The sequence below is a fragment of the Propithecus coquereli genome, unplaced genomic scaffold (genome assembly GCF_000956105.1).
Source record: "Propithecus coquereli isolate 6110/MARCELLA unplaced genomic scaffold, Pcoq_1.0 Scaffold372, whole genome shotgun sequence".
Classification (NCBI taxonomy): domain Eukaryota; kingdom Metazoa; phylum Chordata; class Mammalia; order Primates; family Indriidae; genus Propithecus; species Propithecus coquereli.
The window spans coordinates 1466617-1484753 of record NW_012149419.1 but is presented as its reverse complement, the minus strand read 5'-3'; the positions used below and the strand labels follow the sequence as shown (position 1 = coordinate 1484753).

Below are 18137 nucleotides of genomic sequence, written 5' to 3'. Positions count from 1 at the left end.
CAAGAACAAAACAGACTTGCTAATTTTGTATCTCTGATTTCACCCATATTACAAATGCAAAGTATATATTACCACAGGATGGAAGTTATCAAACTCCAAGATATTGTGCATAAATGAAATAAACGCAACTTGCAAAATTAGAAAGTGGAACATTGAAGTATCTACAGTCATTATAAATAGTGCAAAGTATGTACCGTATCTACAGTGCAGGGGGAGTATAAACGTGAAAATGAGTTTCTTAAGGAACAATTAGAACATTTTTTTTGAAGAATTTAAGATATTAACAAGGGTACTCAAATACAGAATCAACCAAAACATTTATTTTTTCTCTTTTTTTAAGAAAAACTGTCGCGCTTCTTCCCAGGCCTCCTGAGGAAATCTGTTGGCCAGCTCAAGATAGTCTTGGGAACCAGGACATTTCCCTGAGAGGAAAAAAAAAAGGAGAAAAAAGTTTAAAAGAATTAAAATCTTTCATTGAAGTTTAAGAAATTTATTTTAATATCTGAGTACAAAATGGAGATATATATACTTCAAATAAACCATGCCACATTTTAGGTAAATAAGGTGATATATGTATATTGATCTATCGATAGTATAAAATACATATTCAAACCACAATCCAGTTTGTGCTTCTAACATATTCAGACATTAACCCCTACATAAAACATTATGAAAAAAAGTTGTTTTTGGACCCCAGAATAAGAAAATAAGCAGAAGCCAGCATAGTGGCTTTCGCCTGTAGTCCCAGCTGCTCGGGAGACTGAGGCAGGAGGATGGCTTGAGCCCAGGAGTTCAGGGCCGCGGTGAGCTGTGAACGGCCACTGCACTCCAGCCTGGGCAACAGAGCGAGACTCCATCTCTTAAAAAAAAAATACACGGTGAACAAAATAAAATAACAGTCACATATTCTATCCTTAAGTTAGCCATGTTAGCTGTGACATTTGTTGTCATCATCAACAAATGATATTTGTTTTCTGAAATAGTCTATTTAATTGAAAGCATGAATTTCATTTAGCTTTACAGTTGTTCCAATGTGGCATTCAGTTGCCTGTCTGACAAAGCAGAGGGAACGATTAGCTTACCCATCTGGTGTTAAAGGTGAAGCGACAAGCTCACAGCTGGACAGCCAGTAGTGGGTGTCTGAAAACCCAGATTCCTCCTGAGCACTAAGAATGTGGTGCTACCAGGAGCCACTTTTATACTTAGAGGTTTACCTGAGCAATGAACTAAAAATGTCTTGAGACATTTTATGATGGCTTCATCTAAGCAAAAGGGGAACAGATGTCCAAGGTGCAAACTGGCAACTTAGTGAGGCATCGTCATTTAAAACAAAAAGTAAGCATGTTATGAACTGTCGCTAACATAGTGATGACCCTTTCTGAGCAAAGCAGACCATCTCCCCATTTGCTATTCTGTGGTGTGAGCCTGTAACTGGGACAGCATGAAAATCAGAGAGGATGGTCCCTTGGGAGAGAAAGAAGGCTGGGACTTCCACGGGCCTCAGCCCACCAGGCGGATGGGCAGCTCCTGAGACTGTCTTCCAGGTGTGCAGCAAATGGTGACTCATATTTGTAGTCAGGAGAAAGAGTCAGAAGAAAGAATGTACTTCTTACTGGCAAAAAAAACCTCCAAAAACAAAAACCACAGTGCTGTACGATTAAAAAATAAATACATTAGAAGATTTTTCTAAGTATTTTCATGTATCCAAAACTTTAAAGATTTTTTCTTTTGTAAGAAATAGTAACACATTATGCTGATTTCTCCCAAGTATCCGCCAACAGCTTTAAGGAACAAATAGGGCTGTGACTGAGGCAGGGCAGAGCTGAACTTGCACACTAATTCTGGCTTAGGCGCACGGTACTGACTGTGCTGTTCGCTTGAGTTTCTGGAAAGCTGCATAGCTTTCTGTTTACTTTTCTGAGTGCTTGAGTCAATAAAACATGACATTTTTTTTCATGATATTGTAACAGCTTTAGTTATATTTTCTTCTATGTACTTTTCAACATCTGCCTGCCCACTATAGATGACTCGTGTGTGTGTGTGTGTGTGTGTGTGTGTGTGTGTGTGTGTGTGTGTGTGAGAGAGAGAGAGAGAAAGAGAGAGTCCAGTGTAAGCCCCCTTCCAAATAAGGGCTTCTTGGTTGGTGTCCCAAAGGGTTCTGCTGGGAGTGGGCCTCTGAATGGCCACTTTAAAGACTATCAAACTGATGGAAAAATTGGGGAAAATCTGGATTAGGGTCTCATTAATCAGGGATGCTGTCACAATAGCCAGACAAAGAGCAACATGTACTTCTCAATTACAGTCTGGGTAGCAGAATATTTATAAAAGTAAAAATGCAGTTTAAAATTCTAAATCTCCAATTCTGATCACAGGAAAGAACTCAGCAGGAACACTATACGGAAAAAATTTGTAAATCTTTTGGCCTCTGGACTTTGCTAATTTGATGGCTTTTTCTCCATATAAAACAAGTATTTTGAATAAAAAAGTTCAAGTATTTGAATTTAGGGGGAACATATGGGCTACTATCATTGATAACTATTCTGAACATGGATAAGGAACCAAACCCATGTGATTTCAGCCTTTATGTAATGTAGGCCAATATTCATAATCTGATTGTCTCCTGTATTACAAAGTAGTTCTTTTGTATTCACCATTTAATTTATCTTGCATGAGGTGAGAATAATTACACAAAGATGTTTTGTCCTTTTCTTTTTTATAGATTTCTCTGTATATTCTAACATACTAATGCTTCATGACAAAATCAGTTTACTTACTGAAGTATACTTGGTCTCTGACTCTGAAATATTTTAGGTGATGTACTAAATTGATTTCTCTAAAAGTTCCAGAGGAAAGGATGGGAAATATGTCCATTTGGCTAACAAACACATGAAACAATTTCAATAGAGACATACCTTTGAGCTGGTAAGACTGGTTATCTGCCTGACCTGGAGTCTGTGCAAAATCCTATGTGAGAAGAGAAAAGTGTTTTTATACCAATGATATGAACAAAGAATTTCACTAAAGGTGGCTTTAAATACACTTCTGATTCATGCAATCACTTTTGCATGAATAATTTGGAGCCCAAATATAAAAGCTGAAGAAACTGATGTTATGTAATCAGGGTTCCTATACATTTAAACCAAATAGTGATGACTTAAATTTTGCTAAATATCACCAGGGGCCAGGTTGCTGCCTGCTATGGAAATTACAACTTTATTTTATATCTAATAAACTAAAATTTTAAGCTAAATTTACTATTGTAAAATATGAACAGATATTTAACATTTTAAAAAGTACAAATATAAAAGCCCTTATGTACTGTACCTAAGTCTTAAAGTCTGGTGATTTTACTTTTAGATTGAAAGTGAAAAATGTAGTATATAATATATAAATCTTCAGAAACCTATGATAAACCATCAGCTCCTTTTTTTTTTTTTTTTTGAGACAGGGTCTTGCTCTGTTGCCGGGGGTAGCGTGCAGTGACGTCATTATACCTCACAGCAACCTCAAACTCCTGGGCTCAAGTGATCCTCCTGCCTCAGCTTCCCCAGTAGCTGGGACTACAGGTGTGCGCCACCACACTCAGCTAATTTTTTAAAAATTTTTTGTAGAGATGGAGTCTTGTCATTGCCTAGGCTGGTCTCAAACTCCTGGGCTCAAGTGATCCTCCCACCTCGGCCTCCCAAAGTACTAGGATTACAAGCATGAGCCACCTTGCCCAGCCTGAAAAGAACCATTTTATAAACTAAAGTCCAATGTATATTCATTCCCTTGAGCACAATTATTTATAGAAAAAAACTTGATTTCACTCTACTAGTCTAACGTGCTATCCCAAATAAGCAACATAATAAATTTCTGTAGCATTTACAAAATTTGTGTTAAATGTGGATTTTTAAAATAATAAATCCTTATTTTAGATTATGATATCATTTGTATCTTTATAAATTGTTTTATAAGCAGTTGAAAACTTAAGGAACTAAGTTGGTACAGATATAAAATTGTTTTTGCTCAGGTATCACTGTCTTTGTTGAGGCCTCCCTGCTCAGGCCATAAAAAGCTGTGCACCATCTCCCTGCAGGCCTGGGCTGCTTCCCACTTTGCTTTTCTGCACAGCACTTACCACCATCTGACATGCTATTTGTTTTACTAATTTTTGTTTGTTTGACTCCTCCCCATTTTAATGAAAGATCTGCGAAGGCAGGAATTTTTATCTGTTTTATGCATTGCTGTATTCCCAGTGCCTAGAGCAGAGCCCAGCATACCTTACACATTCAGATACTACCTGCTGAATAAAAGAATGAGTAATGGGAATTTAAAAAGATTGTCTTAAAATGATCCATAATGTATTTTCTATTTAATTTAATCCTAAGGCTCTAAGAATATATGAAGAACCCTAAGTGTTGATATGATGGTTATATGCTGTAAGACTTTATTAGCATTTTAATTTAACTATAAGACAGTTTTTCAAAATCCATACTTGTAGATCTGAATATCTGACTTGAAAAATTTTCCAGAAAATGGAACCCAGACTCAAACAGAACAATTAAGCTGAAAATAAAACTTTTCTAAACATGATTGCTCTAGTTGTGTTTATTAATTATCTAATAGAGGATAGTTTAGAAAATGTAAACTAATTATCATCTAAGGTGAAGAAGGCTTGGGGAACTCGAGCCATCCTACCCTTTTGACAGTGATAGATGTATTAAATATATTAGCCAGAATGCGGAACAACACTAATACATTATTAAGAAGACCAGAAAGCATCATGTACTAATCACATTGTGTGTCATAGAGCAGAAAAACATTGATTTTATGGTGGAACATTTGAGAGAAAATGGGAGATTTTCAGCAAATAATGATCTACAATGTCAACAGGAAAAAAGTCACATGATTAGTCATTAGTAAATGTTAAAAAATAGTCGACTTGATTTTTCTATTGTCAGTTGACTGAGTTAATTTAGATGTGGAAATATTACTTTGCTATGGCACCGATTCTGATTCTAGTCCTACAGAATTTAACTGGAGCAGAAAAATATAAGGCTGTACTTAAAAGTTTTAGATTTTTAAAAAAAGCAATATAAATGAATTTTACACACATGTACATATATATAAGAATCATATTTATTTAAAAATTTACAAATAAACTGGTTTTAATTCATCTTTCTTCAGCAATTATTATCTATTTCCTATAGCTACACTACCAGTAGGACAAACATACAGTCAAAGCTGCAAAGAAGTCCGGCTGTCTTTTAAAAACATTTCCCGACCGCAGGTTACCATTTCACTAACTGGAAAAATATCCTTTCTTGGAAATCTTCCAAGTAAAAATTATTCAACACTCAACCCCAGTTCTATCGATGATATTTTAGAAACTATCCTGATATTCTGGAAATTAATTCTTAAGCACAGAAATATGTCAAGTGTTTAAAAGGTAGTGTGGAAGGCGAAAATAAACAGCTGGGTCACTTGTCCTTTTCAGGCGCATTAGTTTACACGCAGCCAGAGAATTAGGCATAAAGTAGAAGGTACCTGGATGAAAGTGGCCAGTAAAACACAGCTCATCTCTTGCTCCAGAATGATCTTGTTCTGACGGTTGTTGTAACAAGCAGCGATTAGCGAAGGGAACAGTACTTTGATCAGCCGCGGGTCACTGAAATACTGGAAGGGCAGCTGGCAGAGCTTCTGCAGCACGGTGGGGTGGCGGCCGGACTGCACGATCACCTGGAGCGAGGAGGAGGCAGGTCAGCCGCCAGAGCCCGCCCGCCCGCCCCGCGCAGGCCGGGGGAAGCCTGGAGCACCTGCCGAGGGAGAAGGAGCCTGCGGACAAGACTCCTAACTTCTCACCAGAGCTTGATTCGGTGACACGTGAAAAAGCGGACAGTAACAGAATCTCATTCCTCAACTTAAGGAAAAGATTCCGCAAGCTCTGCAGCCATTCAGAACTTACTGTAACCCAGGCGAAGGGTGCGGCTGCCTGGAGAGGCCTGTGAGGCGGCCTCAGAGTAGGCACCGCTCTGACAACGCGCTCCTGCCCCCCTCGAGGCAGGGCAGTCACGTTCCCTAAGCCTGCAAGGAGCTCGCCCACAGGAAGTAAGATGCTCTCTCCTACGGCCCTGTCCACCGCGGTCCTCCCTTAACCTGGCTCTCAGAACATACCGAATGCAGATCAATTGGGTGTGTGGGCAAGCCCTGGAAACAAAAGGGAATTGTAAGAGGTGTGGGACAGTTTCAGCAAGTTCAGGCTCCAAAAGATCCTTCCTCCATCCGTACTCCTTATCTTTGTTTCCATCAGTGCCACTGAGTCTGAAAGGAGAACTGTTTAGATAAATGAGACTGTTGTCTTGAAGCAGTCTAGGTTTACAACTGTGTACATTTAAAGAAATAGGGCAATGCAATTAATGGGCTTGCAGGGAAGCCCTCCTAATTCACTCCCGAGGCCTACATGATAAACTAAGAAATGTCAAAATCAGATCTGTTTCAAGTAACTTTGATTAGACAGTTCTAATATGAAAGAGCTGGGTGACCCAAAGCCCACTTCATGGTCCAGGAGGAAGCTCCTAGAAGGTTAGGAACACTGTAAAACTTAGGGTCAAGACTGTAAATTGTACTTGGAAAAACACAATTTTACAGGTACACACCCAGACAGGACTGCATTCAAATTAAAACCAGAAGGACGGAATGAAACAGCAGAGGCAGGAGAAACATAAATTACAGGGATTTACAAGTTTTCAAAGTACTTTTAACAATACTTTAAGAACACACTCTCAGATGATAATGCAGTTTGGTTTAAGAACAAAATCAACAAAGTAATAGTTCACATATTTTCGTTCAATAGCTAAAATGACATCAAAAACCTTTAGAGAATGTTGATAGGGACTTGTTAATACCTTCAAATCCAGGAGGAATTTTAAAGACTCGCACTGTGACAGTCCTCCACATAGCTATGTGCTGCCATCTCTGACACTGGCCGACAAGAATATGCCCTGCCATTTACTTTACTGATAAAGCATTTACACAAATCTTTATTTTAATTATTAGCTACAAATTTTGAAACATAGCCAAATGGTCACCAGTTTAGAATTTATGATGATACCATTATTAGAAGTCTTTTTTTCCCTCTTGGGACAAAAATTAAGAACAAATTTTTTCTTTGAAACTTCATTGTTAAAATGCTATTATTGGAAGATCTGCTAAATGAAAAGGTACCAAACCGGCCAGTCTGGCTAGCACAAGCACAGCGTTAGCTCAAAGACAACTCCTGGTCCCCGGTAAATTGGCATGGAGCACTACAGCTGAACCGGAGCTTACTCCATTTGGACTCCTAAACCTCACTGGGGTGAGGACCTCTTGGTCTCCTCGAGGAACAGAGCTGGTTATCTGTTGCCTGTTTACAGAGATCACCAACAGTGCAGCGAGATGACGTGCCAGAGGCCATTACTTTTAAGTGCCTAGACTGCAGAAGACGCAGATGGATGTAGGCAGCTTGACTGCCTTGGGCTAAGGAGTTCTGCCCACAGGACCACCTGGTAAGACTTACCCAGGCTACAGGCAAGGAGTCTCTGAAGGCTGGCGAGACCTCCCCCTCCCACCAGTGGCGTGGGTGTAAGCCAGAACAGGACATCTAGCCCACACTGTCCTTCCAGCCACGTTTCAGACACTGTGGGGAGATGGGCTCAGGAGGTCCAGGAAGGGGCCAATCTGTAACACTAAGACTTGATGGGCTAATTCAGGTGGGTCTGTGACAGAAGGGTGGTAGCATGATGTCCTGAGCACAGCGAACAGTCTGCAATCAGACTAAGCACTTCCCTTTGGGTTAGGGAAATGAGGCTGGGAATGCCAACAGCCTGACCTTAATGCTCAGAGCCTTGAGTACCAGGAGAGAGTTGTCTGAAGGGCTTTTTGACAGCTCAGGGGATGAGGGCAGGGCTCAGTTTTATTTCATCCAGCCATTCGCTCCTAGGCCTTAGGCGGTAAAATGTCACCTTGGACTGCTCAAACTATAGAAAGTTAGTAGAGTCATCATGGGACATGAGAGTCTTGCTGAATAAACAAAATGTGCATAACTGAGGGATATCTTAGATTTACAATATGGTGTTCTCTCTATTTGCCTTCCTTATGGCACTGTAACTAAGTCAATAAGTGCTGTAGCCCTAGCTACTCTGGAGGCTGAGGCAGGAGGATCACTTGAGCCCAGGAGTTCGAGGCTGCAGTGAGCTATGATGATGCCACTGCACTCCAGCCTGGGCAACAGAGCGAGACCCAGTTTCAAAAAAAAAAAAAAAAAAAAATTGTTGGTCTGTTAGCTTTGTCCAGACAAAGGGATGTCCCTTAAGTCCTAAGGCATGCACCACCCTGAGTCTGGCCAGGCCACTGGCCCCATCTTTCAGGGGGCACAGGCCAACACAAACACAAAGGGGTTTCCCACAGAGTCTCCTTCCAGAGTGCTGAACCTGCCGGAGGGAGTGTCCTAGCTGTAGATTTCTCGGGCGGCCGTAGTCATCGGCTAGAGAGAGCACAGCACATCAGCTATTGAGCACGCATGGCCTCAATAACAGTAAGAAACAGCCTTTCAAATATGATGTCCACCTGCAGATGCAGAGTAGGGCTCCAGGGGAATTTCCAGCGACATTCAGGTCCAAAGACATTGGAATTGAACCTTGTTCTTGGATGTGATTCTAAAATAGGTGCTGTAGGAGATCTGGGTTCCTGCCTTTATTTTATTTGCCAACTAGCTGCGTAACCCTGGACAAATTGCTCAATTGCTCTGGGTTTTAAGGTAGCAAATTTTTTAAAGAGTAAACTTTTTATTGAAATACAATGTACATATACACACCCACCCACAGCTACCTACCCGTCCCCCTTAGGTGAATAGCTCACTTTTGACAAAGTGAATATAACAGTGTCACCAAGTACCCAAATAAAGAAAGAGAACATGACCAAGCATGCTGGAGCTGTAAATATATTCTTTCTCACTGACAGTTAGATTCCTACATTTTGAATTTGAGAAAAATTATATGGAAATATAACTTGACTGCACAGAACACCACAGAAAGTCCTTCAAGGCTTCCCTGGAGCCCTTCCTGATCATTCTCTGGGCAGATCACGGCGCACAGATCCTCTTTTGGTCTTCTAAGCAGAGGCTGGTGAACATAATTCCACAACCCCTGAAGAAGGGCATCTTTTGCCCAAATGCCCTGGTGACCCACCACTTTTTTCTTTAGTGTCCTCGGTGAGGGGTTGGGGAAGGGAGAGAGGGAGAGACAGACCCTGTGACTACTCCCTTCTCTTTTTGGAACTATCAGTGGTTCTGGAAATAGTGGCTTTAGAAAAAATAGAGTTGCCACAAAGAAATGACAAATGTTTAAAGTGATGGATGTGGTAATTACCCCAATTTGATCATTATATAATGTATTCACGCACTGAAACATCATACTGTACCCCATAAATATGTACAATTATGTGTCAATTGTAAATAAAAATTAATTTTTTAAAAAAGGAAGACTGCATGCTGGCAATGGGTGCTCCAGCATGGTGGAGAGACGGGCAAGGAGGATCTGGACGCTGGGATAAAAAGGAGTGTGGAGTGGAGGAGGGGACACGCTGACCCTTCACCCTCCACTGACACCTGGCCACCCATTAGCCTATGGCTCTGGGCTTTGTGTCTCCTACCAAGTGCAATATAGTTGGGTGCACCGAGAGCGTCAGAAGAGAGCTCTGACTTTAGCAGACGTTTACTGAGTGCCTCCTGTGCCGAGTACCATATTAATACGATGGGGACGCAAAGAGAATAAAGTAAGTCTCTTCCCTCAACACACAAGAGAAGATTCAACATGCCGGGGAGGGGTCATGCTTTAGCTTTCAGGGAGAGGAAGTATAGACAAAGATAACGATAATACGAAGGAGCCTGGGGAAGACACGGGGCTAGGGGACCCCATGGGAAGGAGAGACGTCTCACTCAGGTGTGTGGAAGGCGGCACTGAGCGGGTGGGTGGGACCTAGAAGGCTGGATCAGATGTGGGTACCTGGAAATCGTAGGTGGAGGAATTTTTGGTGGAAGGAAGCAGCTCATAGATTCAATACCAGATTGTCTTAGTTGGCTTGGTATAACAAAATACCATAGACTGGGTGGCTTGCACAACAGAAATGTATTTCCCACAGTTCTGGGGGCTGCAAGCCTGCCAGCGGGGTCAGGCCCCGGTGAGCACCTTCCTCCTGGTTCGCGGATGGCCACCACCTTACCACACGCTCACATGGTCTTTCCTTGGTGAGCGTATTTCTACAGAGAGAGCTCTCTCTCTCTGTTATAAGGCCACCAATCCTATTGGATTAGGGCCCATTTAACCTTAATTACCTCTTAAAAACCCTATCTCCAAGTCCAATCATATTGGGGGTTAGGGCTTTAACATAAGAATTGTGAGAACACAATTCAGTCCACAGCATAACCCTTACTCATCGCCTGGGCCAGAATCGCGCTCCATTAGAAAGGCTACTGCTAATCGCTTTCGCAGTTGAGCGGCTCCTCCTGGGCCAGTTGTCTCTCAGTGGCCATTAAGTCATGAAGTCGGCACAAGGGTGCTGGTATTAGGTAGCCCTGGGCCCTAGGTCTGGGTCTGCCTTTGATCAATTAACTAATTTGAGCCTCAGGGCCTTTCTCTAAAACGGGGGTAGGTGGCAGCCTTCAGGGTTTGGATGAGCATCCAATGAGACACCGTCTGAGACCATAAAGTATAAAGCAATGGAAGCTACGAGTTTGGTTAGCTCAGTTCTGCTGCTCCACGCTTCCTGCTGGATGAGGCTTCCACACACGGGCAGGACCAGAGCCCTCCCACGGAGAGGCCCAGTGATGCCTTCCATCCTTCTTGCCCGCGTCTCCGGAAGGGCTACTCTTTAGCACAAAGGGACTGGCAGAGGTAGGCCTTGCTCTCTGGCTGGGACTCATCATCAGCAAGCTTCATGTCACCTGGGAAGCCATTGCTGCGGTCTCTCCCTGGCCCTGTCTGCACAGGAGAGAGCTATGCAAACAGTCCTGGGGCTGCCAGCCAGGATCTTGTGGTGGTGGAGTAGGAAATGCATTCTGACAACTCTGAAAAGAAAATCCCGGCACAGGCAGATCCAAGAAACACAGGTAAGTGGTACAGAGAACAGAGGCTTAGCGTACTGCGTGTGTGCGTCTCGAGGCTGTTGTGCTAGCTTCGTCGACCTGAAAATAGAGCAGGAAGAGCTAAAGCGAGTAGGCTGGTGTTGTGGGCTCCTGATTCAGACCCAGGATGAGTTTCTCTCGAAACACTTAAGGAAATCCTTAAGCCCAGGAAGTCTTCCCAGGCAGCACAGCCAAAAAGTCTTTCCTTTTCAACGCAAAGACATGGCAGCAGCTATCACATATCCAAGTGTATGTAGCTTAATTTCCAGTTCCAGAAGGGCAGGAACGTGTCTTTCCCTCTTGTGTCTTCCATTGCTCTGCTGGAGGGCTCGGCACAGAGGAGGTCCTCAAAGTTGCCGGAGTGAATGAAACAATGCGACAGAGGCCCCTAGTTAACACACTCACTGGTGCCTTGCCTTGGGGAAAAATCATACCACACCTCTTCTCATGAGGTCTAGATGCCATTTTCTGAATTTGGGGCCTCAGTGGTGTTTACGTCACGTTGCCTTAGGTCTGCATATCTAGTACCTAACCAGTGGATTTTGTGATACGCTGTTTCCTATCCTGGAAGGAAGTTGGGATTGGGATCCCAACGGTCCTGCGTACCAACTCAGAGATCCCTGGCCTGGTTACAAGGAGAGGTCTGGAAAAGAACCTCCCCCTTCTGTGGATGTGGGCAACACTGGTGTCTCGCGTAACATGAAGAAACTCAGGGTGTTCTAGGACACCGAGTTGCCAGACCTCAGCAACACCCAACACAGCAGCAAGCCCGTCGGTGGCAGAGACGGTACGCGATGGGCTGTAAAGCCCTTCTACCTACATTACCTGAGTCTCTAAACTCTGAGGTAGGTAGACAGGGAGATATAACGGGGAACTATGCTCAAAGAGTTCGAGAGACTTGTTCCCGGTCCCCCACCTAGCCATCGGTAGAGCTGGCTTAGAAAATTTCCACGACTCTGAGCGCTGGCTCCTCACCTCCCAGGCCTGTCCGGGGCTGTGAGACTCATGAGGCCGCCCCTTCCTGGGCAGGGGGCTCTCTGCTGCCAGGCCTAAGCTCACTGCCATGACTGGCCACTAGTCAGCTTCTTACATGACTTTGCCAGCCCAGATGAAGATGAGGATGACATGCTGCCATTCTAAATAGACTACACCCACCGACACACAGAGATTAAACTAACACAAAAGGCCTTTCTTCAAAAACCTATACTGTTCTTGGCCTGGTATCAAATAACCAGTTCTTGGCTAGGTGCTGGGCTTTGCCAAGGGTTTGTCTCAAATTATCAGATGTAAGAACTTGAAAGAGAGGAAGGATTGGTGCTGGGGAGAGACTCTCAGGAATGAACTGCTGGAACACGTGACTCCACAATGAGCAGCGTCCTGCTGTGCCGTGTAGCTGCTGCCTTCAGGAGCAGCCCTGACAGGTTGGAGAGCCTTGCAAACCTGGTCTTATATTTTTGAAGCAAATACTATCATGTAAAATATATTTATAATATTAATACTTGGTATGCTCTGTATAGTTTTACCCAAAAGTTAAGTTGCAAACAAACAAAAAGTGGAGATAGAGTACTGAGTGGTCATAAGTCTGGTTTAAAAATGCAATAGGCCTGGGGGCAGTTTGCACATTTCACATCTATAAAATGGTAACTGTCGCATTCACTCCATGGGATTCCAAGGAGAGTGGCTAGGAAAGCGCGTGGAGAGTCTATCACGCACTGCACGTTATATAATAAAATGTCCTGATTCTTCTCACCCAGCGGGATCCTTTCCTCCAACTGTGGCCACCTGGAAGGTAGCCAACCGCCAGGAAAGCAGCAAGCAGGCCTCTGAGCAGAGATTAGCGCGTTTGTCGACTATGTGCTGAGACTCTCCGGCAGCACCGGGTGAGGCACTGGGGACGGAACACCCACCAAGTCAGAGATGTTCCCCCCCTCACAAAGTGCCCAGACGGTCCACAAAATCCACACCAGTTATGCACAGGAAAGTTCTGCAAGCTCCAACTCAGTGCCAATTCACATTTCGGATGCAAGTCTGATAAAAATGGGCTTTCTTGCCTATAGTAGATTGGAATCAGCAAATTAGAAAGACTGCCCAGTTAGTAAACTGACAAGAGGAAGAAACATCAGCTGACACTAATAAGTGAAGGGGTGGGAATTAAAATTATTTCAAGCAGAAATGAGAATTCAAAAAGTTGCCCAGAACCATTTGGCATAGGAGTGATTATCTCCATCCTTTTTAGTTGGTCTTAAGAGCGTTACTATATTGTAGTAAAATATCTTATTAATTATAACCAATTACCTTTATTTAGTATGCTACACTTTAAAAATTTCCTTCCATATACACCATAATCCCCATGTGCCTTAACACAGTAGTAGGAACTCATTTTTTAAGGCATCAAAAATATATAAGAAGGCAAAAAACTGTATAATATTATAAACATGATCAGAAATAGTTGTTAAACACATATTGTGTTTTAAAGGTAAATGTGGTCATCTGCAAAATTCACTTATATGGGAATGGTTCATTTCCTGAGCATACCAAAACCATGACACTAAATTACAAAAACAAACTAGAAAGAGTTTCTGTAGTAGTTTCTTACCATATATATATATATATATATATATATATCAAGTAAAAAATACATTTTCTAGTAATCTACATACATAACAGCTATGACCATGGTGTCCTATGGTAAAATCTCCAGGTCTCTAGAACTCACATTCAAGGAAATGAAAAAGGGAATGGTCAAGTTCTGTTTTAACCAACTTGTACTCTGTGAATCTGCTGATTTTAGTAAGATCTAAGAGTGAACCTGAATTCTCCCCTTATTTAGAAGGACTCTATCAGTGGTTTTAGAAAGCTCTCCATTTTGGTCTACGGCCACACCGCCCTGAATGTGCCCGATCCCGTCTGCCCTCAGAAAGCTCTCCATTTTGTGTTATTTTTATCAGTTGTGTGGTTTTTTTTTCCTCTAGAAGGCCTTCTGGCAAGTTTCTAAATTACACACATGGTCCCACTACACAGGAGCAGTTGTTCAGGCGAAGACAGCCTGATGTGAATCCCAGTTTTCAACAGTCGTAAGGGTGTGTGCGCAGTGGGGCAGGGCTTTTGTCCGTAGCTCTATCCCCAGGACGTGGCGTGGTGCCTAGCATGGTGCCTGGTAAATAGGTGTTCATTACTATCCGGGGAACGGATGAATGAGGGCTGAGCTTTGGCTCCCAAACCTTACTCTGGGGGTCCTGCACACGCCACACCGGAGCTCTGGGCCTACCCATCCTAGGGCCTTTGAGGTCCTCAGATAATACTGTCTTTGAATCTGCAAGAACAGCAGACTAGGTACTTCGGCCAGCACCCTATCTGATCCAACAGCCTCCTGGCACAGAGGTGCAGAGAAGAGGGGCCGGGCGGAGCAGGGGCAGCTTCTTTCAACCCGCCTTGTGAGCTGGTCTGTCAAACTTCAGGCCAAACCAGTTCTGTTGGTCAGTGTGGTGGGGTGCGTGGGTCATGGAGTCAGACAGAAATGTATACAAAGAGTTAAATCTCAGCAGGACAAATCCTTAATGCCTAAGAATTCTTGTGTTTTTTTTTTTCCTTGTCAGAGACAAGATGTCCTCAACAGAAGGGCAAAAATAGGTGTCTAGACATCTAAATTCATTAAAAGAGACAACTGAGAGAGTCTGTAAATCATGGAACAAAGAATATTTTTTCTAGCAGAGCAGACACAGAGTACAATAGTTGTTGCAGTCCTCTCTGCAAAACTGGCCCCGCTACGATGCTAAGGCCGCAGCAGCTGCGTGGCCAGGCTAGGCCTGTGCGCAGGCCAAGTATCTCTGCCCACATTGCTCCTGCCAAGTTCATCACGCCTGGAGCTCAGGCCCAGGAGCAATGTGACAAGAGGGTCCTTGAGGCCAGTGACCTCCACATATCATATAAAGAATATGGCATGCCCCAAACACAAATTGTTTCTTTAATCTCATGCCTTAGGGATAAGGTAGGAAGGGTGTAGAAGTGGCTTTAATATCTCAGGAGAAAAATTTGAGGAGTCTGTCGACACATAGAATCCAATCGATCAGAGCAGAGAAACATAAGATTCCCCTGACCAGTGGTGCAAACAAATTCTTATCCTCCCACACTTGCTTCTCCCATAAGATGATTTCCAGGCTGAGATTAAACGCAGAGATCTTGGCAGCAGGCCCTTGAAGCACCAGCCTTCTTCCCGGTGGTCCCAGGGATTCACTGCTCTTCAGCACCAGCAAAATGAGGAGGATGAGAGAGAGAGAAGAAGGGAAAGAGGGAGGAAAGCAGCCAGAGTCATCGGGAGAAACTAACGCCACGCTGGGGGCTTGGAAACCACGTGGTGCCAGAGAAACAAGGGCTTGCCTCACACAGCAGGGGCGAGCTGCTGTCCTCCAGGGAAACCGCACGAGAAGGCTGCTGATCAGCTGCTCTCCGCTTCTGCAGGCTGTGTAACGGGTGCCACTAGCAGAGAGATGCCAAAGAGCCTTCTAGGCAGGCCCCATCCTCAAACAGCTGGGGGCCCCTCGTCTCCTACAGCATCAACCCTCAAGTTCTTGGCCAGCACACAGGTCCCTCATGACTTGGGCCATGCCTGCCTCTTCAGTCTTAGCTCTTTTTCTTCCTCCTACATCCTGAGCTGTAGTCAGAGTGGACAGCCTGTAGCTCCCTAGACCTGCCAGGCCATTTACATGTCAGTCCCTTTGTTCGTGTTCTTTCCCACACCTGGAATGGCCTTCCTACCTTGCTACCGGCAAGTATGCCACTTTCAGGTACCAGTTCAAGGACCACCCCACTGGGAAACAGTTTCAAGAGGACCCTTTAGCACAGATCCAGGGTCTAGTGTCTCCCCCAGCCTTCAGAACATCAGCAACGTGAGGGCAGGGACTTCGTTTGTTTTGCTTCCCACTGTATCCTGGGTGTCTGCAACAGTGCCTGGCACGCATCACACACTCGTTGAAGGAAGGAATGAATGTCAGCACTGACAGCATTGCCCCCCGGCTGTGGACTTCACCAGGACAAGGTCTGGGCTGTATTCATTTCTGCCTCTCCCAGCACATGGCTTGACACAGGGTGGGCATTTAGTAAAACTTGATAAATGAGAGAAAGAATGAGTGATGAATGCTCATCTGGACATAAAGCTCACGATACTGGCATTTCCCCAAGAATAAGTCACCCTCCAGCGTTCTGTTCTATGTTAAAGCCTCTTTTTCCTTCTTTCACATTGTCTATTCTGTGAGAAGAGTTACCTTTTAAATGAAGCATGTTTTAAATTCTCTTCAAACATATCTTACAGCACAAGAAGGTTGGGTTAGATTTTCTCAAAGGCTTGGCTAACTCTAAAAGTCCCAGGTTCTATAATTTGTCAGGGACAATATCCGAAAGTGCTGTTTCCACTTTAATTTACATTTGAGAAAGAACCCTGTCTATAGAGCACTGACCTTGGAAATTCTATAGACTCACCACATCATCATAAATTTGAGACACTATTTTATTTTGGATTTTTTGTGTATTTGCATTATTGGTGTCCCATTTTCCACTGGGGGTGGGGGTAGGAGGATAGCTGGTTACAGAAAGCTGTGGGGCCTGGTTCCAGCGACCTAGAACAAGTTCTTCTCCTCTCTGGCAAGGAGGGGAGTTGCACCAGATGCTCTCTGAAGGCCGTGAACTTGCAGATGTAACACAATCCTGCGCCATGAGTCGTCGCACACGTATGCGCCCTGCGCTGCCCATACCAGCACAGGTTCTACACTTAAACGTGGTAAAAAGAGAAGGAGCTTTTTTTCCCCTTAAGAACAAATGAAAAAAGTCATCACATAAGATATGCCACCCCAAAACTCTCAACTAGTACCTATTCTGATTTTCTAGGAAAAGAGAACTGATCGCTCTCACACCGCACAGAGCACTAGAAAGATTCGTCCATTGCGCAAGAACAGGAGATGTGCGTGTTGGAGGGATCGGGAGGTGGGTGGACAGCATTTAATAATGCCTTAAAATGCAAATATTCCAAGTGAGTTTTGGACATTTCCTGTGAGGAGAACTGGGGACAAACTTTCCTCACCACGGAGCTTTTGGGTGGTATGAGAAGAGCAGGGTTAACGAATGCAGAACACAGGCTGATAGGTTTTCTAGTCACAACCCGACAGCAGCCAGAGAGCATGGATACATTCCATGGAACGTTTATGGGCTCGCCAGCACTAGTCCATGACAATTTTATTTAATCATAAAAATATAACAGTCATCAAATCTTTTTGTAGTTTCAGTTTACTGCTTTCTCAAGTGAAATAAATGGTCTCTCAGATTTCTTCTGCTTTCATCTCTCTGCTCTAAGTATAGTAGGATACGGTTCCAATTAAGGCCCATTAAATGTTCACATTGATTCATGTGAGCCATTTTCCAGTTTCTTTTCCTAACACAATCTCAGTGCACCTCTGAGCTATCTCTGTGGTGTGTTTTCAGTTTAGCAGCTGCCTATATGGAAGAGAATTATTTGGGTGCGAGGTCTCTCCCTCCCACTGCTACAGTCCAAAGTGGTGAGTGGCGATTCCCCTTCGCCGCCTTCCGGACAAGCATGTGTTTACCACCTGCCAGGTGTGTCCAGCTGAACCAGGCACGCTTCTGGGGAAGGGGAGCTGGCAGCCGGCCAGAGCCAGAGTGACCCTCCCAAGTCCCCTTGGTGGCTGTGTCAGAACGGTGTGCTGAGTGGAAGCCCAAAGACCCCGAGATAGGTGGGCCCCCTGAGCTTTCTCCAGTTTCTCAGCAGATGGGGACGCACGCTCTGACAGCAGAGGTGGCTTCTTTAAGGTGATGCTAAGTGTCAGAGCTGGCTGGAGTGGACCCTCCAGGGATTTTCTCGTTAGGAGCAGGGAATCTGGAGACAGACAACGGTAATTTCGGCAATAGCATCATGAGTTAACATTCGTGCTGGGCCAGGGGATACCACGATCACTGGGTGAATGATCCAATTTGATTTGCACAACCCCAT

The 18137-nt window shown here is 44.0% G+C and overlaps 1 protein-coding gene across 1 annotated transcript in view; it reads right to left on the bottom strand.

Moving 5' to 3' along the window:
• Positions 1-298: 298 nt before the first annotated feature.
• The window catches only part of LOC105816469 (S phase cyclin A-associated protein in the endoplasmic reticulum-like), a 69369-nt gene continuing 51530 nt past the window's right edge, over positions 299-18137 (bottom strand). Inside the window, exons 5-7 of the mRNA XM_012651901.1 lie at positions 5530-5721; positions 2913-2964; positions 299-422 (exon numbers count right to left, since the gene is read on the bottom strand). Coding sequence (XP_012507355.1) covers positions 319-422; positions 2913-2964; positions 5530-5721 — 348 coding nt within the window. The 3' untranslated portion in view covers positions 299-318. The remainder of the gene's footprint in view (positions 423-2912; positions 2965-5529; positions 5722-18137) is intronic.